Here is a 21,836-nt window from a genome sequence, read left to right as displayed (position 1 = left end):
TTTGAAAGATATCATTTTTCAAAAGAGAAACGTGGACTATGCTACATTATGCAGTTTGTTTTTTTTTTTTTTTACATACTTCTAATATTTTAATATCTGTATAAAAAAAAAAAAAGAAAAAAAAATTACATTTACATATTTAACATATTTGATTTTGAATAAAATAAGAAATCTTATTTCGAAGCATGATCGATTTCGCATGGAATGACCCGTATAGGATATATATTTCGTTTCACAAGTTTTTCTTTTATTTTATGTGCTTAAGAAAAATATGTACATGTATGTATATATATATATATATATATACATATATATATATACATATATACGTCGACTATTAATTTTATGAATGAATTCTCTTATAAAGAATGTACACACATACATCGAGGAAGTGAATTGGCATTGAATTATCTATCGCAAGGACTCATGCAAAACGAACAATGCCTTCTTTCTCTCTCAATTTTTTTTTCTTATTTTTTTTTCTTTTTTTTTTTCTTTTTTACATGAAAATTTTCTATATTACACCCATTCGCTCTCTTCATTTCTCTCTCTCTCTCTCTCTCTCTCTCTCTCTCTCTCTTGTTCTCTTTTTTTTTTTTTTTTTTTTTATATTTAATTGTGCTTCTTCTTTGCTCCTCTTCTATAATCTCACTATATAATTCTACATTATAATACACCGTTGATAATATTCTTTGATATTTTCTTTTTGTTTTCTTTTTTCTTTTGTCCTTTTTTTTCTTTTTTTTGTTTTCTGTTTCTAATAATTTTCAAACAATTTTTCTAAATTCGTGTCGTCAATTTAGAATCATATATCTATTTTTCTCTCCTGGAAAGTAATTATTTTTAAAAAATTACAATCCCTCCCTTTCTCTCTCTTTCTCTCTTTATCCCAATGAGATACGACACGAGATGAATCTTGAAAAATTATTCATCAAAATCATTGATAATAGCATTAAAGAATAATACTGAATGATCTGGCACTAAGCACGAACTGTGATTTGATTAGAGTTTTTATTACATATTCAGAAAGACTAAATATTAGTCTTATCCATTTATATATATATATATATATATATATATATATATATATATATATATATATATATTATATCATTCGTACGTAATGTTCTAGAGTGAAACATAGTGCGAATTTTAAAACAATCTGATATAATAGCTTTGACAAGCATTGCTTCACCCATTAACGCTTAGAAATTTTATTACGATAAAGGGAAAATTTCTAATCTCGTAGTTACGATATCTTCTACGTACGAATGTTATCGATATTAATTCGAAGATAAGTGAACGTTTGCCTTCGTTTTTGCTTTTTTTTCTTTTTGTTTTTTTTCTTTTTTGTTTTTTTTTTTTCATTTTTCCTCTCTAATCATACTAATACTTATATGCGTGAGTGTGTATATATATATATACATATATATATATATATATACACATACACACATATATATATATACACATCACGTACACGTGTTTCTAATACAGCTCTTTTTTCTTTACAAAATACTCATTACTATATATAGCATACACTGTACAAGACGTTGCGCTTATGTTAATATCGCTGAGTGTGAATTCTAATTCTAACGTTGTTTAATCGATCCGACATGAGGAAATCTTTTTAAAATGGTAAAAACGATCGGAGCGAGTTGCGTTCATCATGAGAACTTATGAATTAGAATAGAAAAAATTAATTTATAAACAACAGTGAGATACACTAGTTTTACTAGTTTCTTTTCTTTTCTTTTCTTTTTTTCTTTTTTCTTTCCATATTTCTGTCTCTCTCTCTCTCTCTCTCTCTCTCTCTCTCACTCTCTTTCTTATATCCTCCCCTTCTCTTTCTCTTTTTATATTTTAAAAGATCGATCTAATAAAACAGGCAAAGGTTCATCCTTGTCTGAATTTCAAAATACTTAATTCTCTCCCTCTAAGACCGCGACACCGATCTTTCTAAAACGATCAATATGTTAGATGTCGTATGTTAAACGAACTGATCTAAATCTTTGAATTCTCTCATCTAAACGATTAGATTTATGATATCTATATTTCGAAATATAAGTATATTTTAATCGTTAAGAGAAGTTTCAAAAATAAAATCGTGCTTACACGACGATCCTTCCTCCTTTTCATTCTCCTCTCCTCTTCGTCGCAAATTTTTATTACTCTCTGTGTACTATAGTATATAATTACGTATGATCCTGAAGGTATACTCTCTCTAAATCACTCTAAGTTTACCTTCTAATTATGAAGATAACGTTAAAGATATCTATCTCTTTTGTGATTAGAAAGCACGATGATGATGATAAATCTTTTTTTTTTATTTTTTTCTTCTCTCTCTCTCTCTCTCTCTCTCTCTCTCTTTCTTTTTCTCTTATGTTTTTTTGTCTAATTGAAAATAATCGGAACATGCTATTTTTGTGTTAATCTATTTATAGATTATTAGAATGGATTCGTGTTTTTGACTCGTGAGCTTGTTTAAAGCTTCCAAAAATAGTAGGTCACCTGGGCAGCTACAATTAACAACAACTAGCTAATCTCTCATCGTATACGAAGGCAACTAGTCGAAGACACATACGCGTTGGAATCTTTTTTGTTTTCTTATTTTTTGTTTTTTTTTGTTTTTGTTTTTTTTTTTTTGTCATTCTACTTTTCTATCTTTCTTTCTTTGGTAATGACAATTGTCTCGTCGCGGAAGATGAAAGAAAACGAATTTAAGAATGAACTTCGACGAATTAACGAATATCCTTACAGAGCATAAAGGGAAAATAAAAATATTGTCTGAACTGATGATAAATTATGTACATACAGATGAAAATTTATCAGCTAGCGATTGATTTCTTTTCTTTTCTTTTTTCTTTTTCTTTATTTTCTTTCTTCTTTCTTTTTTTTGCTTTTTCTTTTTTTTTTTTTTTTATTATTCGTTCCGCGATTAGGTCTCTAAATCCGTTCGTTATTGCAAAAAAGATTCTAAAAAGTCATCTAATTTAGTAGCTCGAAGCAAAGTGCATCGAAACGTAATTATAACATTTGTTCGTTAATTCGCATGAAATCTCGATCGATCGATCATTAAGGCATTTTTTTTTTCCTTCTTCTTATAATCTTCGTATCTTTTAATAACAATCCCAATTTCCCTTTGAAATTTTCTTCAAAGGATCAACGAAGAAGCTTTTACAACGGTCGAATATGTGAATATCTCAAGCGTTGCCTCTCTTTGCTTCACCTTATCTGTATTAGAAATAAAGTTAAAGAGCACCGAGAGAAATATTAAACAGCTCGTCCTTTTCTTATAGGCCTTTCGACGAAATGGCAGATCGATAATAATTGATTCAGTATGGTATACTTTCATACGACCACAGCCACTTTGAAATGCCTTCCTTTCACGTTTATCAGCGTACTCTTCGCGAGAGCGTTTTATATTTATTTATTTATGTATTATGATTATCATTATTGTTATTATTATCATTATTATTATTATTTTTATTATTATTATTATTATTATTATTATTATTATTATTATTATTATTATTATTATTATTTATACGCCATTGTTGGACCGATGAATTTGCCTTTTTTTTCCTAGAAAATTAATTAAGATATTAATAGATTAATTAATTATGTATACGAATACGTATATCGTACAGTTTGTTTTGCGTTAGTAATCGTAATAATTACTTATGTATAAAAAAAAAAAAAAAAAAAAAAAAAAAAAAAAAAAAAAAAGTCATACGAATTAAGGAGATTAAAAATTACATAAATTCGAAAAATTGCATAAGATAGGCTTACACACGTTCAGGGCTTCATCTGATCATCGTAATCCTGATCACCAACGAGATATAAAAATTGAAAGGCGATCGCAAGTAAACTGATGCCAAGTAGATCACCCATAGCAGTTAAATAAGGTATTGCCGAATTATCAGGATCTATTTTTCTTTTCCACATCCAATGGATCATTATATAGGCGATATACAAAAGTGCAGCCACTTGTAATACAGCAGCGCAAAGATATACGAAAACGAATAGAGGCGTTAACGATGTATTACCGTCCTTCATATAATTAATTAGATAAATGAAAATTATGTGACCGGGTATCACCATAGACATCAATACTCTTGTTGTTCTTGCATGTATACCTAAAACAAATTGATCGATATTTTATCATTATTATTAAGATTATCAGGATAAAATCGATAGATAGTTATTTTAACGCAATAAAAATAAGAATATTTTTTGATAGACTTAATTCAAGGTTAAATAAAAGTAAAAAAAAATATTCACGAGAGTACCTTTGCCAAAGAAATTAGCTATTGGTGTAATGAAAATGACAGGATGAGTTTGACCAGGTGGTATCAAAAGCGTTCCAAGTTCAGCTTGCTTATGAAGAGCCGTTGATATTCTACTAGCTTGTACAGCAACAAGATTTCCACCAACTCCATTGATAACAGGTTGAAAAACCGTGAGATTTTCGAAACGTGATACCATGAATTCAAGAATCAAACCACCGCAACTGAAACGATCCAAATTTTCCTTTATTTTCCTATGATCTTCCATTTTCTTGTCTTTTCCTTTCTTTTCTTTTCTTTTCTTTCCCTTTTTATCCTTTTTCTTTCTTTCCTCTCACTTCCTTTAAGATCGTTTATTTATACTTTGTTTGTACACCCGATTAAAACTCATCGTATTTCAAGAAAACCTCGTAAAACGTACGAAAGTTTTATTGCGTAAGAAGTTGCCAAAACAAATCTAGACTAAAGCTCGCTTGGAGCGACAAATGTTAAAAATATTTCATTGATTTATAAATAACCGTGGACGATTATATGGGATATTAGTAGAGATATTGTTAGAACAAAACAACAGATCATTTATAAATCAATCTAATAAATGTGATGACATTTTAATAAAGATATCATTTTTGAAAATTTAATTAAGAAAGAACAAAAAAAAAAAACAGAGAAAAAAAAGAAAGAAAAAAATATCATTTTGAATAATTGTCCTGATACGGATATAAATAAATCGTCATCATATAATAATCATTTTACAATCGAATTACAATGAATTTTATTAATGAATTATAATAATGATCTCTCTCTCTCTCTCTCTCTCTCTCTCTCTCTCTCTCTCTCTTTCTATAATAATATAAATGAAATAATACCTGCTGATCAACATGGCAACCATGACAGGTGTCCATCCAGAATAGAGCACATCATTGGTATATTTATTTCTCTTGGCAATCCAAACCCAAAGTGGTGTTACAAGAACGTAGCATGCAATAACGAGTGGTGCCAGCCAATCCTGTTTATCGATCGATTCGTAAAGGATCGTTGATATCCATGAGAGAAGGGCTAAAGACGTGATGTCACCAAGACTAGCAGCTATCGGTGTTGCTACATTGTCAGGATTGATGTGACAGTGACGTGAGAAGACTATGACGCCAGCGGTTATCAAACCGAGAACGAAGGAAGCCAAGGATGCTGTTACTAAGCTGCTAGCACATAAGAGATATGCATGATCCAAAGAAACTGTACCATTACGGAAGGCACCCATAACAATTGCCACGACTGAGCCCAGAAAACCAACGACTATAGCTTGACACTGTTGAAAAGAAAAATAACATGTAATTATCAAGTGATATCAAAGTGCATTCAATTAATAAAACTTAATGATTCGAAATATATAAATGTATAGAATATTTATTAATTTTTTTTTTTTCCTTTTTTTTTCAACGAGATAATCTTTACGATAAAAATAAACGAAACAAGTAACTATTTTTACAATGTTTTACGAAGGAATCTGATTATAACAGAATTGATAATAAATGATCGAACGGATTTTTTCGTCCGAAGTCGATCAATCTCGTTTCGGTTTGTTTAGATCATATTGCAATTACGCGTGTAGATTGTCGAAGGTCGACTATCGTCAAAGCGTTAAATACATAATAAAATAAAATTCTGGCGCCAACAGATAAGCCAGTATTTCACCATCGCATTCAGAATAAGAATATGCGATCGAATCAAAAAGCTAGGAAAACGGTTCTCGCGAATCTCGCATCGAAGTAAAACGCGTTTTCTACGAAAAGTAAACGTAGATATTAAGTGTAAACAATGTAGACGCGCCGTCGAGATAAACCGAGAACGAGAAAGAAAAATTCAAATGAAGTAACGTAACGTGTCATTGATAATTAGCAAATAGCTTGAAGCGTTCGTTTCATAAAAAAAAAAAAAAAGAAAAAAAAAGAAAAGAAAAGAAAAAAAAAGAGAAAAAGAAGAAGAAGACGAAGAAAAGGAAAGAAAGAAAGAAAGAACGAAGAACACGATTGATAATGTATTAGTTAAAACTTAGAGACAAATCTTACTTGTATCAAAACGAGATTCCCAACGATCATGTACCACTGTTGTTTAGGCGTATCCATGTGTCCAAGATTCGCTTGTGTAGAGAGACGAGACGCCAAAGTCATTTCTAGATTACCTTTAAGACCTAAAAGTGCTGGCACCAGTATCATCAGTTCGTTCACTTTATCAAACACAACCCAGTGCTGTGAAAAAGATATAAGTTCATTTCTATAGAATATATATAAATGAAAATGTTTCGATCAAAGTGATATCAAAATATCAACGTCAAGATCAATATTATATAGCTCAAATATCGATCATTGATATATCGATTAGAGTTAAACGTTCATTTCGAAATACCATCTTAAATGTTTAAATGAATTATTGAAGAATTTTTATACTTGGACCAAATCGAGGACCAGTCCAGCTCCAACCATGCCAAGGCCAGCTATCAGGAATGGTATGAAAACTTGAATAGTTATGGCACAGTACGATTCCGTTGGCTCCTCCTCGTCCAACACTCCGTAGATTTTACTTTCAGCGACGACATCAGGAAGACGGTTGTTATCATAATTCTCATCGAAGATCGTCACTTCCATACACTCCTCATGGCCGGTGGAATTGGCCGTGACCGAATTGGTCACGTTAGGGCCGTTACTATTACCATTCCCGCTCCCATTACTGCTGTTGTTGTTATTGTTGTTGGGAATGGTGGTGTTTGTGTTGGTGCCAACTGTGGCATTCGATTCTGAAGTTGTGCGTGATCGGCCATCGGTTGGTGTCATCCTGTGGGAATTATGCTTTTCCGGAAGCAGAGGCTCCTTACATTGCTCACTGTCGACAAAATATAAACTTTTCGTAAGGAACGGACACCGATCTCTTTTTTCTTTTCTTTTTCTAAAAAAGAAATAAACAAAATACACGCACACGCACACGCACACGCACACGCACACGCACACGCACACCGCTCATCTTTATCAAGTCCCATCTTTGTATTTTTCATTTTATCCAGAATCAGAGAAAGTTACAATCCTTTACGAAATGTTCGGGTAAAAAAAGTAACGCAAAAGGAAGAGATTCGAAATAAAGAATGGACAAAAAAAAAAAAAGAAGTAAAATAAAATAAAATAAAATAAAAATGAAAATCTCTGGATTCGTGATACATAGCAACCTGTTGCTCCGAAAACCATTACTCAACCCAATCTCCGTTCTTCTTTTACAACATATATTTTTTATGCGAACGTAACATATATATATATATATATTTTTTTTTTTTGTAATCACAAAGTCGTCGGCACTTCTAACGATTGTCCCATTTTTTTCTCCCTTTCCACCCCATCGCGCTTTTTTTTTTCCTTTTCTTTGTTTCCCTTAAAGTTCCCTATAACTTTCTCGTACATATATACGTAATTCAACACATCGACATACTTTTCGAACTTGGCGGTGTTCGGCTGGGTTGTTTGAACAGGCTGCGTTTTGTCGGGCGGTAGCCTCACCGGAAGTTGATGTACCTGGCCCTCTATCATCTTCCTACTGAGGGCCTCGTCTTACTCGTACCCACGAATATATAGCCATTCTTCTTCTTTCAAAGAATGATAAGGCTCTCTCTCTCTCTCTCTCTCTCTCTCTCTATCTATCTATCTCTCTTTCTCTCTCTCTTTCTTTCTCTGAACGTGTGATACACGTTCGTGTTACATATAGGTCTATATATACAGATATATATATATATATAATTTTCCAGGACACAAACAAAACGTAAATTACGTAATTCGCTGTTGAGGGACGCTATCTCTTCGATTTGGCTCCTCGTTGGAACCACTGTAAATCATGTTGAGAATCAGAGAATATATTCTTTAATACACGTTTCTCACGTCACGAGAAAAGCAGGAAAATGATGATAACGATCAGACTAAGGATTCGAAAGAATTTTCTCACTTCTATTGTTCGTTGCTGTTTCAACAAAAAAAAAAAAAAAAAAAAAAAAAGAAAAAAAGAAGGAAAAGAAACAAAAAAAAAAGCGGGCTTTTCTTTCTTTCTTTTTTTTTCTAAATTTCGTCGTATCAATCGTATGCCGTTAAATCGTGCCTATATTCGATGATCGTTAATTTAACGTTTTGACAACATCTACAAAACCAATTTTTCGATCAGTTAGAATTTTTCGTATTTCATTTAACTTACCCGTCGTTTAATATTCTTAATAGAATTATAGAAAGAAGGAAAAGAACAATGAGATTTTCGATTTGTATAGTTGTAAAATTAGTAACATCTACACACTGGAAATGAAACCTGATGTTAGACTTGTGCAAGGTCGAATGAGCACACATGAATAAGAAAGAAAGAAAGAAAGAAAGGGAGACAGACAGACATATATATACATATGATATATAAATAGATAGATAGGCAGACAAGCAGATAGACAGACAGACAGACAGATAGACAGATGAACAGATATATATCACAATTATTGCGGAACGCAAATTCGTTGAATAAAAAACTTAACTACGATATCGTCGATCCACGGACCCGTAATCTATGAGCAAAGAATGAAACATGGGGGGAAATAAAAAAAGAAAAAAAAAAAAGGAAGAAAAAAGAAACGACGAATAAAAAGCGTTGGCGCATTTCCGGCTTGCAGAACAAGTTAATGAATATACAAGCGTATATATTCAGCGGCAATATGGATTTCTAGATCATCGTAACCTTAACCTACGCGCAATCGACTCGATCACGACCTTCCCAGAATGCATACATGCACACATGCACACATATACGTATACTATACACATACACATAGATACCTATACTCTCGAGAAGAGAGTATCTACCGTTGTTCTAGTTCTTACTCGAGAACCCCTTCTCTACTCCTCTAGTGACCCCATCGAGCGATATTCTCCCGTGCTAATTTCATGAATGTAAACCAGGTGAAAAAGATCGAGGAGTTTTTTCTTTTCTCTATTATTAGAGAAGAAAACAAAATCAATGAAAAAGGATAAAAAAAAAAAAAAAAAAAAAAAAAAACTCTTTTTTTTAGATCAAACAACATTACTTGAAAGGACAGGCGCGTATATCCTTTCAGGAGACGCCCACGTGAAAGTATTACCCTTCCAACGTGTTACTACCCCCTAACTAATCACTAGACAGATTGTGAATAGAACAGATATAGAGTATTAATAATAATGTTTCTATCGTATTATCATTTTCTCTGTTTTTCTCGTAATCGATTCATTCTTTTTATCTTTCTCTCTCTCTCTCTCTCTCTCTCTCTATCTCTTTTTCTTTCCTACCTGACCCCAAGATACGTCCTTCTCTTTTTTCGTCTTCCCACGTTGAAAAGTAATCGAACAAAAATTTCTTTTCTCTTTTTCTCTTTCTTTCTTTCTCTTTCTCTCTCTCTTCTCTCTCTTTCTCTTCTCTCTCTCTCTCACTCTCTCTCTCTCTTTTTCTCTTTCTCCCTCTCCTGTCGAAGTTGGATTAGGAAAAACTTGGCCAACAAAATTAGCCGACGTCGAACATTTGATGGCGGTCACCTGGTGGCCCGGTACGAGGCCGTTTCATGCTGCGGTTACATCGCGACTGATCCCGATCGTGCATCACGTCTGCTTTCTTAAAACTAGTTTCGGACAATCGCCGTGTAGGTAAAACCGTACGGGGCAAGCGCGAATTTATCGATCCGTACTCCGCGCTTATGTTAGAACGAATCGTAAACGTACGAGACAGAAAGAGAGAGAGAGAGAGAGAGAGAGAGAGAGAGAGAGAGAGAGAGAGAGAGAGAGAGAGAGAGAGAGAGAGGAGCTTTAGCATAGCTGTCAGTGACAGCAGCAGCAGCAGTAGCAGCAGTAGTAGTAGCATCCGTACTACCAGTAGTAGTACCCAGTAGAACCAGTAATAGCCGTAATTGTAGTAGTAATAACAATGGTGGCGCTATAAAAAGGATCAGATATTTTCTTGCCTGGATAGAATCCTTTGGCTCCTTATTACGTCATTCAATTTGTTACGATGACGTCAGCAAAAGTACATCACCTGGTGCAAGAGTCTCTCTCTCTCTCTCTCTCTCTCTCTCTCTCTTTCTTCGTGTTTATTATGTTTGAACGAAGGATCCTTTTTTTTCCTCTTCTTCTTCTTCTTTTTATTATTAGTCGTATGCGATTTAGTTTTTTCCAAGGCTTCTTCTTCTTCTTCGTTCTTAATCGACTTCCATCGACGTTCTTAACGATTTGTTTTACAAATTCGTTTACATTCTTTCGTTACGTTCTCCCCGATTCACTCGGATTGTTTCCATCTGTTATGTCATATACGTCATATGCCATTGTCGTTGTTAAAGTTCGCCGATTACGTCACTGACTCTACAGAGAGAACATACATTTACGTTTTAACGCGCGTTTCAAACTTTGTTCAAGATCTTTATCTCAATTTAATGATATTACGAATTTATCGATCTTCTTATCAAAGCATCCGTATATCATATTCTTTTCCTTTTGTTTGATGATAAAGTCATCTTTCAGATTCGTCAATCACTTTCTTCGTTTATAGATAACGCGAGTCAATATTAACATATCCAATTACTGAACGCGTGGTTTGAGCTTCATTTCTTCTTTTTTTTTTTGTCTCAGGCGATTCAAATTTGAAATCAAATTTGAAAAGTTCAACGGAGAGAAAATTTCTAATTAATTTCGGAGACATTTTTGAAATAATTTTAAGCTTCGTTTGCCAAGGACGGATCTTAAAATTCATTTTGAAAGTTCGGTCACTGACGTGTCCATAATCGTATCCTGTGTTACGCGTTAGATGTAAGTACCTACTTCGACAATGGAGACGTAAGAGACCGATCACACACACACACACATATACACACACCACACGCGCGCGCGTATACATATACGTATACGTACAAGAGCCTGAATAATGCAACGACATGGCAATTTGTGTTCTAGTAAGCTCGTGGACTAGGTCACATCCATGTAGCCTCACTTTTCTGATTACCGGGTTAAACGCTCGCATTTCGCTCGAGAATGACATTACCCTTCCCAGATAGGTGAGCTTGTGACAACGAGATTGACAAAGACAGAGCAATATTATGTGAGGGTTACAAAAACGCTTAGAATGACTGTGTCGTAGTATATTTTTCATATACTCGGACAAAAGTTACATTTTTTATCTCATTAATTCTTTCTATTTTTCTTATTATTTATCATTCTCTTTGCGTGTCGATAGAATCGTTCGATTAAAAATATTGATTAACAAATTTATCACAGTAGATCTTTGTAGATCTTGGAATTATTGTAGAATCTTTTTTTTTATCCCGCGATTTTTTTTTAAACGCAATTCAATGAATTCTATGACTTTGACAGTAATCATTATATTATGCTAAGAGAGTGTAGATTATTATTTTAATTTTAACGATGAAAACTTTCGCCCATAAAAATGATTGTTCGAGTAATAAAATCGTGGAGGGAAAAGAAAAAAGAAAGGAAGAAGAAGGAGGATGTAGAAAAAAAAAAAAATAAATAAATAAAAGAAAAAGAAAAATAAAGACTCACTCAAAATCATTGTAGAATAATTCCTTGAGCAAGTATCCAAGTATGCACATTTTTGATTTTGTTCTGGTCCCGTTCGAAATCTTGCGATCAAGTGTCACAGGAAATATTATCCAGCATAAGATAATTCGATTTTTTTTATCTTATGAAGATGAAGAAATGCATCCATTCGTAAGGCCCACGGATTTGTCTGATCCAATCATGAACTTGATTCATGAAAGATTGAAACATGTCAAAAGAAAATTTTCTTGATCCTTCGAGTGTCAGACGATGTCTCTGTACTGAAGGTTTTCGTTTACGCTGGATGACTTGTAAATCTTTACATATCTCCTTTCTGTTTGCTAATAAATAACAACAGCTAAATAAAGTACATATACATATATATATATATATATATATATATATATATATATAAATATATATGTGTATTGAACTTTGATCGAAGGTCAAACAAAACAACTTAGATATGATTGTCAAACTTGAACGAATTCATCTCATGTTAAGCTTTTTTTTTTTTACTTTGCTTTTATTCATCTTATAGAGAAAAACTATTGCTTAAAAATGTTCTCTATTCATTTATAAACATAAATATATATATATATATATATATATATATATATATATATATATACATATATAGTAAATGATTCATAGGAAGATTTCACTTTGACATTGAAAGTACAGACAGTGTCAAGTCTGATGTGACTAGAATGCATCTTCTTCCGTTATTCAAATCTCTCTGGCAATTTTCCCACTGATTTCGATCTCGACGATGAACACGTAGTAGGTACATACATATGCACCATTTTGCTTCAACAAGTTGCATACCTCTTCTTTAAATACGTACTTCATTTTTTTCTCTCTACTTCTTACCAACTCATAATTCAATATACATATATGAACTATTAGTTTTATTAAAAGTGGTATAAATTTAGTTACTATCAAAAAAAAAAGAAAAAAAATAAATAAATAAATAAAAAAAAAAATAAAAGAAAGATAATTTAATTAAATATAATTTCCTCTAAGAATCACAGATAAAAATATTTTCTTCATATTATTTGTAATACTTGAAATTACAATAATAAAAATAGGACTTTTACTATTATAAATCCATATATATATATATATACATAAATTGTTATTAAATAATTGATATTTAAAAATATCTTGGATAAAAAAAGATATAAAAAATGTTCAAACAATTCATAAAGTCATCTTCTTTCTCATAAAAATATTATTGATCTCTTGTGACCTATCATGTTCTTGATCAAATGGATCAACATCAAAGATCACAGTGACACGTAATTTGCTTTCATCGAAATAATACATACGCAAGCAGAAATACACGCAAGCACACATATACATCCTTCGTATAAAATTAGAAACTTAAACGTCTCCTTGGCATTACACGATGACAGTCCACCCACGTAACTTTAAAAATTTTCTTTCCCTAAAGAAAATCCAAGGGACACCTATAATCACTATCGTCACATATTAACAATAGAATGTTGAAATGGATTATCGTCGATCATGAATGATCGTTCTGTCTCTTTTTAAACGAGTGCGAACTTATGAGTGGTACGTATGTATCTAAATACGTTCTTTACAACTGAGATTAGATGTCTTATACAATCTTACGTACATACAATACCTACATACATATATGCATATATATATATATATATATATATATATATATATATATATGTATAGTTGACATTGCAATGACGTTCAGGATCATCTACGGAGTGTCAACAAATTTTATTCTCTCCAAATTTTATTACCTGTGATCGATAGATCGAATCGAATCAAATGAAAATGATGATCACACGAATATAATCCATAAATATTTCCGAATGTAAAGATTCAAGGAAAAAGAAAATTGGAAAAAATTATTATTATTATTATCACCATAAGTAATTATTTTGTGTGACTATATATATATGACGTGATTAAAATGATAAAGACTTTCTTTTTTCTTAAGAAATAATTATTTCTTCTACAATAATTTTCTTCACTTTTTTAATAAGCGATTTTACTTAGAAATAAATAAAAAAAGAAAAAACCAAAAAAAAAAAAGAAAAGAAAAAATCTTCACCTGTTAAACATACAATTCAGAAATAATTTAAAAAATCATATTTATAGTATCATTCGTACGAAATTCTCGAAAGAATTACGCAATGCTACCTTACACTTGCTTCTTCAATTGCTAACCCTTGAACGCAACTTAGCCGGCATTTGGACTGTAACGAGAGGAACGTTCTATGTATTACATGCGATAACGATCGCACTGACTTTACATCGAGGATCTTTCTCTCTCTCTCTTTCTCTGTGTATGTGTATGTGTGTTTAAGGTATATGCATCTTCTACGAATATTATCACGCGTAATCTAACAAGTGTTATGATCGTGATATAGACTGCACACGTATCGATATTTTTATTCTTTTCGAATCAATAAAAAAAAAAAAAAAAAAAAAAGAAAAAAAATAATAAAAATAAACAAAAAATTAAAAAAAAAAGTAGAAGAAATAGAAAATTATATCGACAAACTTTCAAACTTCTCCTTCGATCCACACGAAACAATGGATGATATGTGTGTCCTTAAATCGAACAATAAAAGAAAATAAAAAAAGGAAAAGGTAGAAGGCTCGCAATAATTGTCAAAAAAAAAAAAGAAAAAAAAAAAGAAAAAAAAACAAAAAACACATTTACATTCGACGTACATAAAAAGCATTCGCGGCCAACGCTAAGGACTTCCGTAACATATTCGCAAATTGATAAATTACTGCACGTGTTTAAGTTCGACCATGAGGACCAATAACTTAACATACGTTTTAATATACACCTTCGTATCTCATAGTATTATTTTTAAATAATAACTTTCGCTTATACCTATGCGCTATATCAAATTCAGCTTTCTTTTATCAGTTAATTATAATTTTCCGATATAAAAAAAAATATATATATATATATACATACATGCATACATACATAGATACACACACATACGCACACGCACGCACATATATATATATATATATATATATATATATATATATACATATATATATCAAATAATACAGAAAAATAAATAAAAAAAAAAAGGAACGTGTACTCACATAAATTTAAGTTATAGTCAGCTACAAGCCGATTCACTCCGAACACACTTTTTCTTTATCCGCAACGAGGAACGCACTCGAGCTTCCCACATTTTAACGTCGCATCGACCTACGTCGTCACACACACGACACTTTCAAGTCTTTCATAAATAGATCAATTAAATTTGCATTAGATGATATTGTGTTTTCTTTTTTTTTATCATTGATAAACATTTATAAACGTTTACATACTTAAAATAAAGATTAAATTTGAAGAGGAAACTCTTTTAGCGGTAAATGTGTGTATATATATATATATATGTAATGTAAAGCTATATATGTAACTTTGACGTTACGTTAATGTTAAAAATCAAACTTTCTTCGCGGCTTTTTTCATTGATATCAATTTGATTTCTTACGAGATAGATACGATCTTCGCGAACGGGAGACGCAATCCGACGGGTGCGGAGGGATAGTTGGCACTGAGAGATCTAACTATTTCATTCAGAGATAGAGAGAGAGACAGAGAGAGAAACAGAGAAAGAGAGAGAGAGAGAGAGAGAGAAAGAAAGAGAGAGAGAGAGAGAGAAAGAGTGAGAGAGTCACGTCGGTAGATCGCCGTGAGAGAAACGAAGAGACACGACGAGACTGAAAGGGCCGCGCATGAAAACGGCGCTGAGCGATTACGCTGAGCGATTACTGGCCACAGCCGATGATAATAATGATGATGATGATGATGATGATGATGATGATGATGATGATGATGATGACGATAACGATGACGATGATGATGATGACGATAACAATGACGCTCAAGAGAGGAGTCTGTAGGTGGTACGGAGCCAAGCTAAATCGGAGCCAAGATGCATGAAACGTTTAATCCTAGAATGATTTCTTCTCGGTTCTCTTTCTTCTATTATTTTTTTTTGTCGCATATTTTCTTCTTATAATATATAATATTTAGAAATAATTATATCTAAAAATAATCAAAACAATAAATATGGTTAATACTATCATTGTCTCTCTCTTTCTATATGTGTGTATATCTATCTATATATATAGATTGTATAAATAAAATTATACATTTACAAATATAATATTTATTATTGAATTAATTCAGGAAAATATGCTTTCCTTTTTTTTTTTTTTTTTAATTCTTATGAGTGATTTGATTCATCTTAAAACAAAAGGATCAATGATACTGATGCTATAGCCTTTAAACAGCTAACGAGACTCCAATTTAGGTGACGTTCGCCCACGTACATATGTATTATATATATGTGTATACGCACACATACATAATGATAATACGCTTAGATTTAAAACATATCGTCCTTTATATACTTCGTAGTATGATCCTTGACATCCAAGTTTCTAATTTCTACAAGTATTTAACAAAGCAAACCATTGAAATAATAATTAAAAGCATCGGTGCCTTCAATGAATAGATGTGTATGCGCGTGCTCGCGTGTATATATATATATATATATATATATATATATATATATATATTATTACATATGATTGTTACAATAATATTGCATCAAGTAAAAGAATTTCATATTTTCTTCTTCTTGCTATCTAATAATTCCTGTTCATAAAAATTTTAAATCAATAACTTTAACAAAATTAACAGAACGAATAGTATTTTTTCGTTTTTGTTATGTCTGAAATACAATAAAACAAATTTTGTTTAACTTCTCTCATATATCAATTACTAATATGTATATGGTATATTTTTGGATGTATCATATAAGAAAAAAACAAAATATATGGGGGAAATTTGACCTTCTTCTCGATTATGAACACAATTTAAGCTCTAATATACGCACGTCAAATCGACGTCATCAGGAAATGTCTATACAAATACGCTGCAAAGTGCGTGATTAATGCGAAACGTTTCTGTACACTAATATAAATGTTACCACATGATATCAACTTACATCGATATCTTTCTATCCATTATGGCTCTCCTTTCCTTTTCCTTTTTTTTTTTCTTGTATATATATATATCTTTTTTTTTTCTTTTGTTTTTTTTTGTTTTTTTCTTTTTTTGTAATTTTCCACTCGCTACACTTGAAAAAATATGTCGTTCGCTTGTGAGAATGCATTAAGCACGAATATACATATAGAGAAATATTTACAAGTTGCACTGGTGTATAATGAAATTTATATAAAAAGAGTACAAAACACTTAAAAATGTACTCTGATATTCCTTATCTCATTGCTTTCGATTCTTATGATAATTAATATGATAATAAAAAAAAAAAAAAAGACTTTATACTGTCTACAAAGTTGAATTATTTTTTTATCTTTTTAAATATGATCGATTAAGTCAGAAATATCTTATTAGAAAATTGATTGGTATTTCAAAATCAGTCTAAAACTCTTTTCGTAGTATAGACAATTAATATCGATACTTTGAAATATATATATATACATATAAAGTATATATATATATACATACTTTCTCTCTGTAATAATCTTATTCATAATTTTAATACGAATTCGTAAAGACATCGATCGTCTACAACAATGAATGAAAATGCATTATAGTTTAGGCATATTAATTATACGTGTCAATGATATTCATTCATTATTTCATTCGTTCATTCTTTCATTCATTTCTTGTCTTTTTTCTTTTCACTTTGAACTTTTTTTTCCATGAATATTTGTATACTGATCGCGTGGAGAAAGACTTCGATATAGCCGCGCCTTTGATAATTTCATTGATAATAAATGTGAAAAATCAGTCTCCTACATCAGAATCGCCATCTCCGATGGCATAAAGTATGTGAAAAGCGATTCCAAGGAGTGCAGTTCCTATCAGATCACCTGCAGCAGTTAAGTATGGAATCGCTGAACTATCAGGGTCCATACCTCTTGTCCACATCCAAACGACCATTAGTTGAGCAATGTACAATAATAAAACTACCTAAAATGATATTGAACGATCGACAAATAATTTATATTTATATCTAATTTAATATTAAATTAATTAAGTGTGTAAGTAATTTATCTATATACCTGTAATAATGCAACCGTCAAGTACGCGACAATAAATATAGGTGTAAAAGATGTATGGCCAGCTTGTAAATAACTTATGGTATAACTAAATATCAAATGGCCAGGTATAACCATCATTAATAGAACTCTAGCGGTCCTAGCATGTCCTCCTATCAACGAGAATTCGTGTTAAATGGTTAATAAATAAATTAATAGTGACTTACACATATTATCTTTGATACCTTTAGCAAAAAACGCATGAAATGGACTTATGCAAATAGTAGGCGCTACTTGGCTGCCAGCTCGAAAATCTTTATGTAACGATGTAGAAATTCTACTAGCTTGGACGGCAACAAGGTTCCCTCCGACTCCATTTATAACTAATTGAAAGACAGCTATTCCTTTATAACTGGATATCGTGTAATCTAATATCAGACCACCTAAGCTGAAATTGTTATGATTTCTAAATTTTCTTAATTATAAGATAAATATTGATTGATAAGGAACGACAAATATACCTGCTAATAAGCATAGCAGATATCACAGGGGTCCAACCATAATCCAATACTTCTTTAGTAAATGGATTTTTTGCTGCGACATAACCCCAAATAGGCGTTGCCACAATGCAGAAGAATATTAAAGTTGGTGCTATCCATGGAGCATTATCTGAGATGATAATTTATATTAGGTTTCAATTAAATGTTAGAATTTTTAGTTAATTGTTAATTAGTCTCAATTAGTAACAAATAATGTGAATTGAAGCATTGAGATTTGTTTACCTATCGAATGATACAAGATAGAAGCGATCCATGACAGGAGAGCTAGAGTGGTTAGATCTCCTAAAGAAGCTGCAATTGGTGTAGCCACATTATCAGGATTAATGTTCATGTGTCTTGAGAATAATATTACTGCGACCATTACAAGTCCCAAAAAGAAGCTCGCTACAGAAGCAGTAACCAAGGCACTAGCGCATAATAAAAGTCCATGATGCATATCAAAATGCGCTTCTGGTACCCAACCAAGTACAACAGCAGCCAATGACGCCAAAAGGCCTACCACCATGGCTTGACATTGTATCAAAGCCAAATTTCCAACGATCAATGTCCATTGTTGTTTTTTTGTATCCATATGACCTAAATTGGCCTGAGTTGACAAGCGCGAAGCCAATGTCATCTCCAAATTTCCTTTCAAACCTAACAATGCTGGAACTAATATATAAACTTCGGAAACAATTTGATAAACGGGCCAGTGCTGTAAGATAAAATATTACAATTATGATATTAGCCCATATTAATATTAATTATCTTACTTTATTTACATACTTGAACAACATCTAATAAAAGGCTAGCCGCGACCATACCAAAACCAGCAAGTAGGAATGGTATAAACATTTGAATGGATATGGACCAAACATTGTCATCCTCTGTTGCAACTTGAACTTTCTGGGTGGTTAACTTTTTTATATGATTATTAACAGATTCATTCTTAATAGAAGATCTTATTAATCTTTGTTTATCGCCTTCCTCGCTCTCATCGTCAGAATTAATTTCCAATTCCATGGCGACATCGACAATGTCAGAACCAAGTAATTCTTCGCTACCCAGGCCAACCATTTTTTCGAATCCAAAATTTCCTTCTATGCTTTTACGGCGAACGTTGTTTTTTCGTATATCTCGTTTTCGAAGCTCGACATGACTCATTCTCGCTTCTTTCCTTTTCGAAAATTAACGAGTACTAAAACAAACAAACAAACAAACAAACAATCGATAAATCGGTAAATAAAATCGATCCTCGAATAAAATTATTTGACATGCTTGGGGGATTTTTTTTCCCCTCCACATCAAAATAAAACCAACTCTAATAATAGATATATTATACTGCAATATTACTTGTAAAAATGAGATGACGCGAATTAAACCACATAATTACGTTAAAAAAAAAAACGAGAGAAAAAATAACACAATTGCAAAGAATCACACTCCTGTATTTAGCACCACTTTAAAAATATTTTATCAAATTAATTAAATTATGTGCGTTGTGATTAGTTTGGTGTAAGATGCGCGAGATAACAATGACAATCATCGGTTGCTTTATCTATTGAGGACGATAGCGAAAATTCTTTAATAGTATACGCGTTATAGGCACATGCAAAGAATTTATCGTACTGTACTAAAATAAATTTAGAGAAGCACATTCGTTGCCAAAGTTTCCCGCCTTTTTATTTTTTCGCTAATCTAGGTTAATGCACTTTATTTCGAAAATAACTTTAACGTTTTCCAATGAAAATCTATTATCGGCTTAATTATTTTATTTTTTTTTATTTTTTTTTATTTTTTTTTTTTTTTTTTTTTTTTTTTTATAATAAGAATACAATCGATTATGACGAAAAAATTATGCGAGTGTATCCGTTTGAAATTACATTCTTAATCAAGGAAACAATCGACAATCAATTTCTATGTACGTACTGACGAGGTCATATTAATGATTATTTTAAGATAATTATTTTTAAAAAAACAATTGTCAAAGCGCCCAATTATTTGTCGACGATAAATTTTATCGCGTTATAAATTAGCGCGGATGTTATTTCTCATTTAATCTCTTCATATAAATTAGTTTTGTTATTACAATTGGTCTCTCTAAAAATGTTGGATGGTAAGATATTGATCGAATCGATCGAAAACAAACATAAATCGTAATAAGAAAAACACTCGAACTTGACTGTCGTTAGAGAACAATAATAAAAACATAATAAACAATAATTAAAAAAAAAAAAAAGAAGAAGTATAAAATGACGATAATTATTATCATCGAGCACTCGTCCTGATATTGAAATACACCGGGTTATCTCAAATTCATGTATATGTGTCAAATTCTTCTTCTAATCGAATAAAATGACACGTAAAAAAGAGAAAGAAAAAACAACAAATAAAAAACAATATATCACGGATGCGCATAAATTAAATGTAAACTTTAAGATAAATATGCGCTATTTGCAAAAATATTTTTCTAGACGATGGAAAAAATAAAACTAGTTATTGGTGAGAAAATGAATTTATGTAATTAGAGGTTAAACGTATCAACTATTATAAACAAAATATCGAATTAATTTTTTCAAATTAATGATCATAATTTTGGCATTCATCGTATATCCTTTGAAATAGAAATTAGTCATTTTAATGAGAGAATAATGTAAGCCACGTAATCAAGTTATTCATTTACTGAGAGCAACATAACCTCAAAACTTAAAAGACCGACATACCTCGAACAAGCGATCAGATCTTTTAAGCTCTTGGCGCTTCTCCATCGGTCGTCGAGCATGAGGCTATGGTTCTGACACGAAGAGGCGAAAAAAAAGGGCTCCTTTGGAGAGGGAGAAAATGGCGGGTCCTTCCCTATCTATTTCTATCTTTATCTCTCTGTCTCTTTATCTCTCTCTCTCTCTCTCTCTCTTCCTCTTCACTATTTATGTCTCGTATTCGTGGCAATCGAAGAAGCAACGTCAATAATGATCGTTGTCGAATGGAGACGTTAACCGAGACTCACGCCGGCTTGACGACTTCTCACTGACACGCTCAATGACGCTTTTTCGATCGCATCCTTTCGCATCACCTATGTATATATATGGATATATATATATACACGTGCATATATATATATATATATATATATATATACACATTATCTACATACATATTTTCTCGTACTATTTACGCATTCATTACGTCGCACAAATTCATTTATAATCTATCCTAAATTACCTTCTAATTAGACTTTTAAAATAGAATTGATTTGAAAAGTTTTTACCAACAGGGATCATTGCACGAATTTAATATTCTCTACCTTACCGACGATGAAAGGATCGCTA

General features: G+C 31.7%; 2 protein-coding genes across 9 annotated transcripts; both read right to left on the bottom strand.

Moving 5' to 3' along the window:
• Nucleotides 1-58: 58 nt before the first annotated feature.
• On the bottom strand, nt 59-15,970 carry LOC124954991 (solute carrier family 41 member 1-like). 7 transcript variants are annotated; one of them, XM_047508727.1, is made up of 8 exons: nt 9,617-10,007; nt 7,761-8,150; nt 6,734-7,166; nt 6,356-6,535; nt 5,156-5,595; nt 4,293-4,513; nt 3,797-4,139; nt 59-3,585 (listed from the first exon to the last, which is right to left on the bottom strand). In XM_047508727.1, the coding sequence occupies exons 2-7, from the start codon at nt 7,856-7,858 to the stop codon at nt 3,799-3,801; spliced, it is 1,713 nt and encodes a 570-aa protein (XP_047364683.1). In that variant the 5' UTR covers nt 7,859-8,150; nt 9,617-10,007; the 3' UTR covers nt 59-3,585; nt 3,797-3,798. The 7 variants fall into 7 exon arrangements, with proteins under 7 accessions (XP_047364683.1, XP_047364684.1, XP_047364681.1 ...); XM_047508728.1 differs by lacking the exons at nt 7,761-8,150; nt 9,617-10,007 and adding exons at nt 11,870-12,207; nt 14,987-15,970 and having other exon boundaries at nt 588-3,585; nt 3,793-4,139; XM_047508725.1 differs by lacking the exon at nt 9,617-10,007 and adding an exon at nt 14,987-15,968 and having other exon boundaries at nt 588-3,585; nt 3,793-4,139.
• Nucleotides 15,971-16,850: 880 nt separating this feature from the next.
• LOC124954992 (solute carrier family 41 member 1-like) lies at nt 16,851-21,565 on the bottom strand. Of its 2 annotated transcripts, none has more exons than XM_047508731.1 (7): nt 21,231-21,565; nt 19,294-19,705; nt 18,751-19,222; nt 18,490-18,637; nt 18,214-18,416; nt 17,993-18,141; nt 16,851-17,900 (listed from the first exon to the last, which is right to left on the bottom strand). In XM_047508731.1, the coding sequence occupies exons 2-7, from the start codon at nt 19,669-19,671 to the stop codon at nt 17,715-17,717; spliced, it is 1,536 nt and encodes a 511-aa protein (XP_047364687.1). In that variant the 5' UTR covers nt 19,672-19,705; nt 21,231-21,565; the 3' UTR covers nt 16,851-17,714. The 2 variants fall into 2 exon arrangements, with proteins under 2 accessions (XP_047364687.1, XP_047364690.1); XM_047508734.1 differs by lacking the exon at nt 21,231-21,565 and adding an exon at nt 19,861-20,289.
• Between the last annotated feature and the right edge of the window lie 271 nt (nt 21,566-21,836).

The sequence above is a fragment of the Vespa velutina genome, chromosome 17 (assembly GCF_912470025.1).
Source record: "Vespa velutina chromosome 17, iVesVel2.1, whole genome shotgun sequence".
In the NCBI taxonomy this organism is placed as follows: domain Eukaryota; kingdom Metazoa; phylum Arthropoda; class Insecta; order Hymenoptera; family Vespidae; genus Vespa; species Vespa velutina.
Note: the sequence above shows the minus strand (reverse complement) of the source record. Positions and strands in the feature narration are given on the sequence as shown.

Coding starts and splice junctions, on each gene's coding strand:
- LOC124954992 (XM_047508731.1), bottom strand. CDS start 19,671: ATGAGTCATGTCGAGCTTCGAAAACGAGATATACGAAAAAACAACGTT. Junction 19,223..19,293: donor TTTTATTAGATGTTGTTCAA/GTATGTAAATAA, acceptor TTTATCTTACAG/CACTGGCCCGTTTATCAAAT. Junction 17,901..17,992: donor TGACGGTTGCATTATTACAG/GTATATAGATAA, acceptor ATATCATTTTAG/GTAGTTTTATTATTGTACAT.
- LOC124954991 (XM_047508725.1), bottom strand. CDS start 7,858: ATGATAGAGGGCCAGGTACATCAACTTCCGGTGAGGCTACCGCCCGAC. Junction 5,596..6,355: donor GGAATCTCGTTTTGATACAA/GTAAGATTTGTC, acceptor TCTTTTCAACAG/TGTCAAGCTATAGTCGTTGG. Junction 4,514..5,155: donor GTTGCCATGTTGATCAGCAG/GTATTATTTCAT, acceptor GGATCGTTTCAG/TTGCGGTGGTTTGATTCTTG.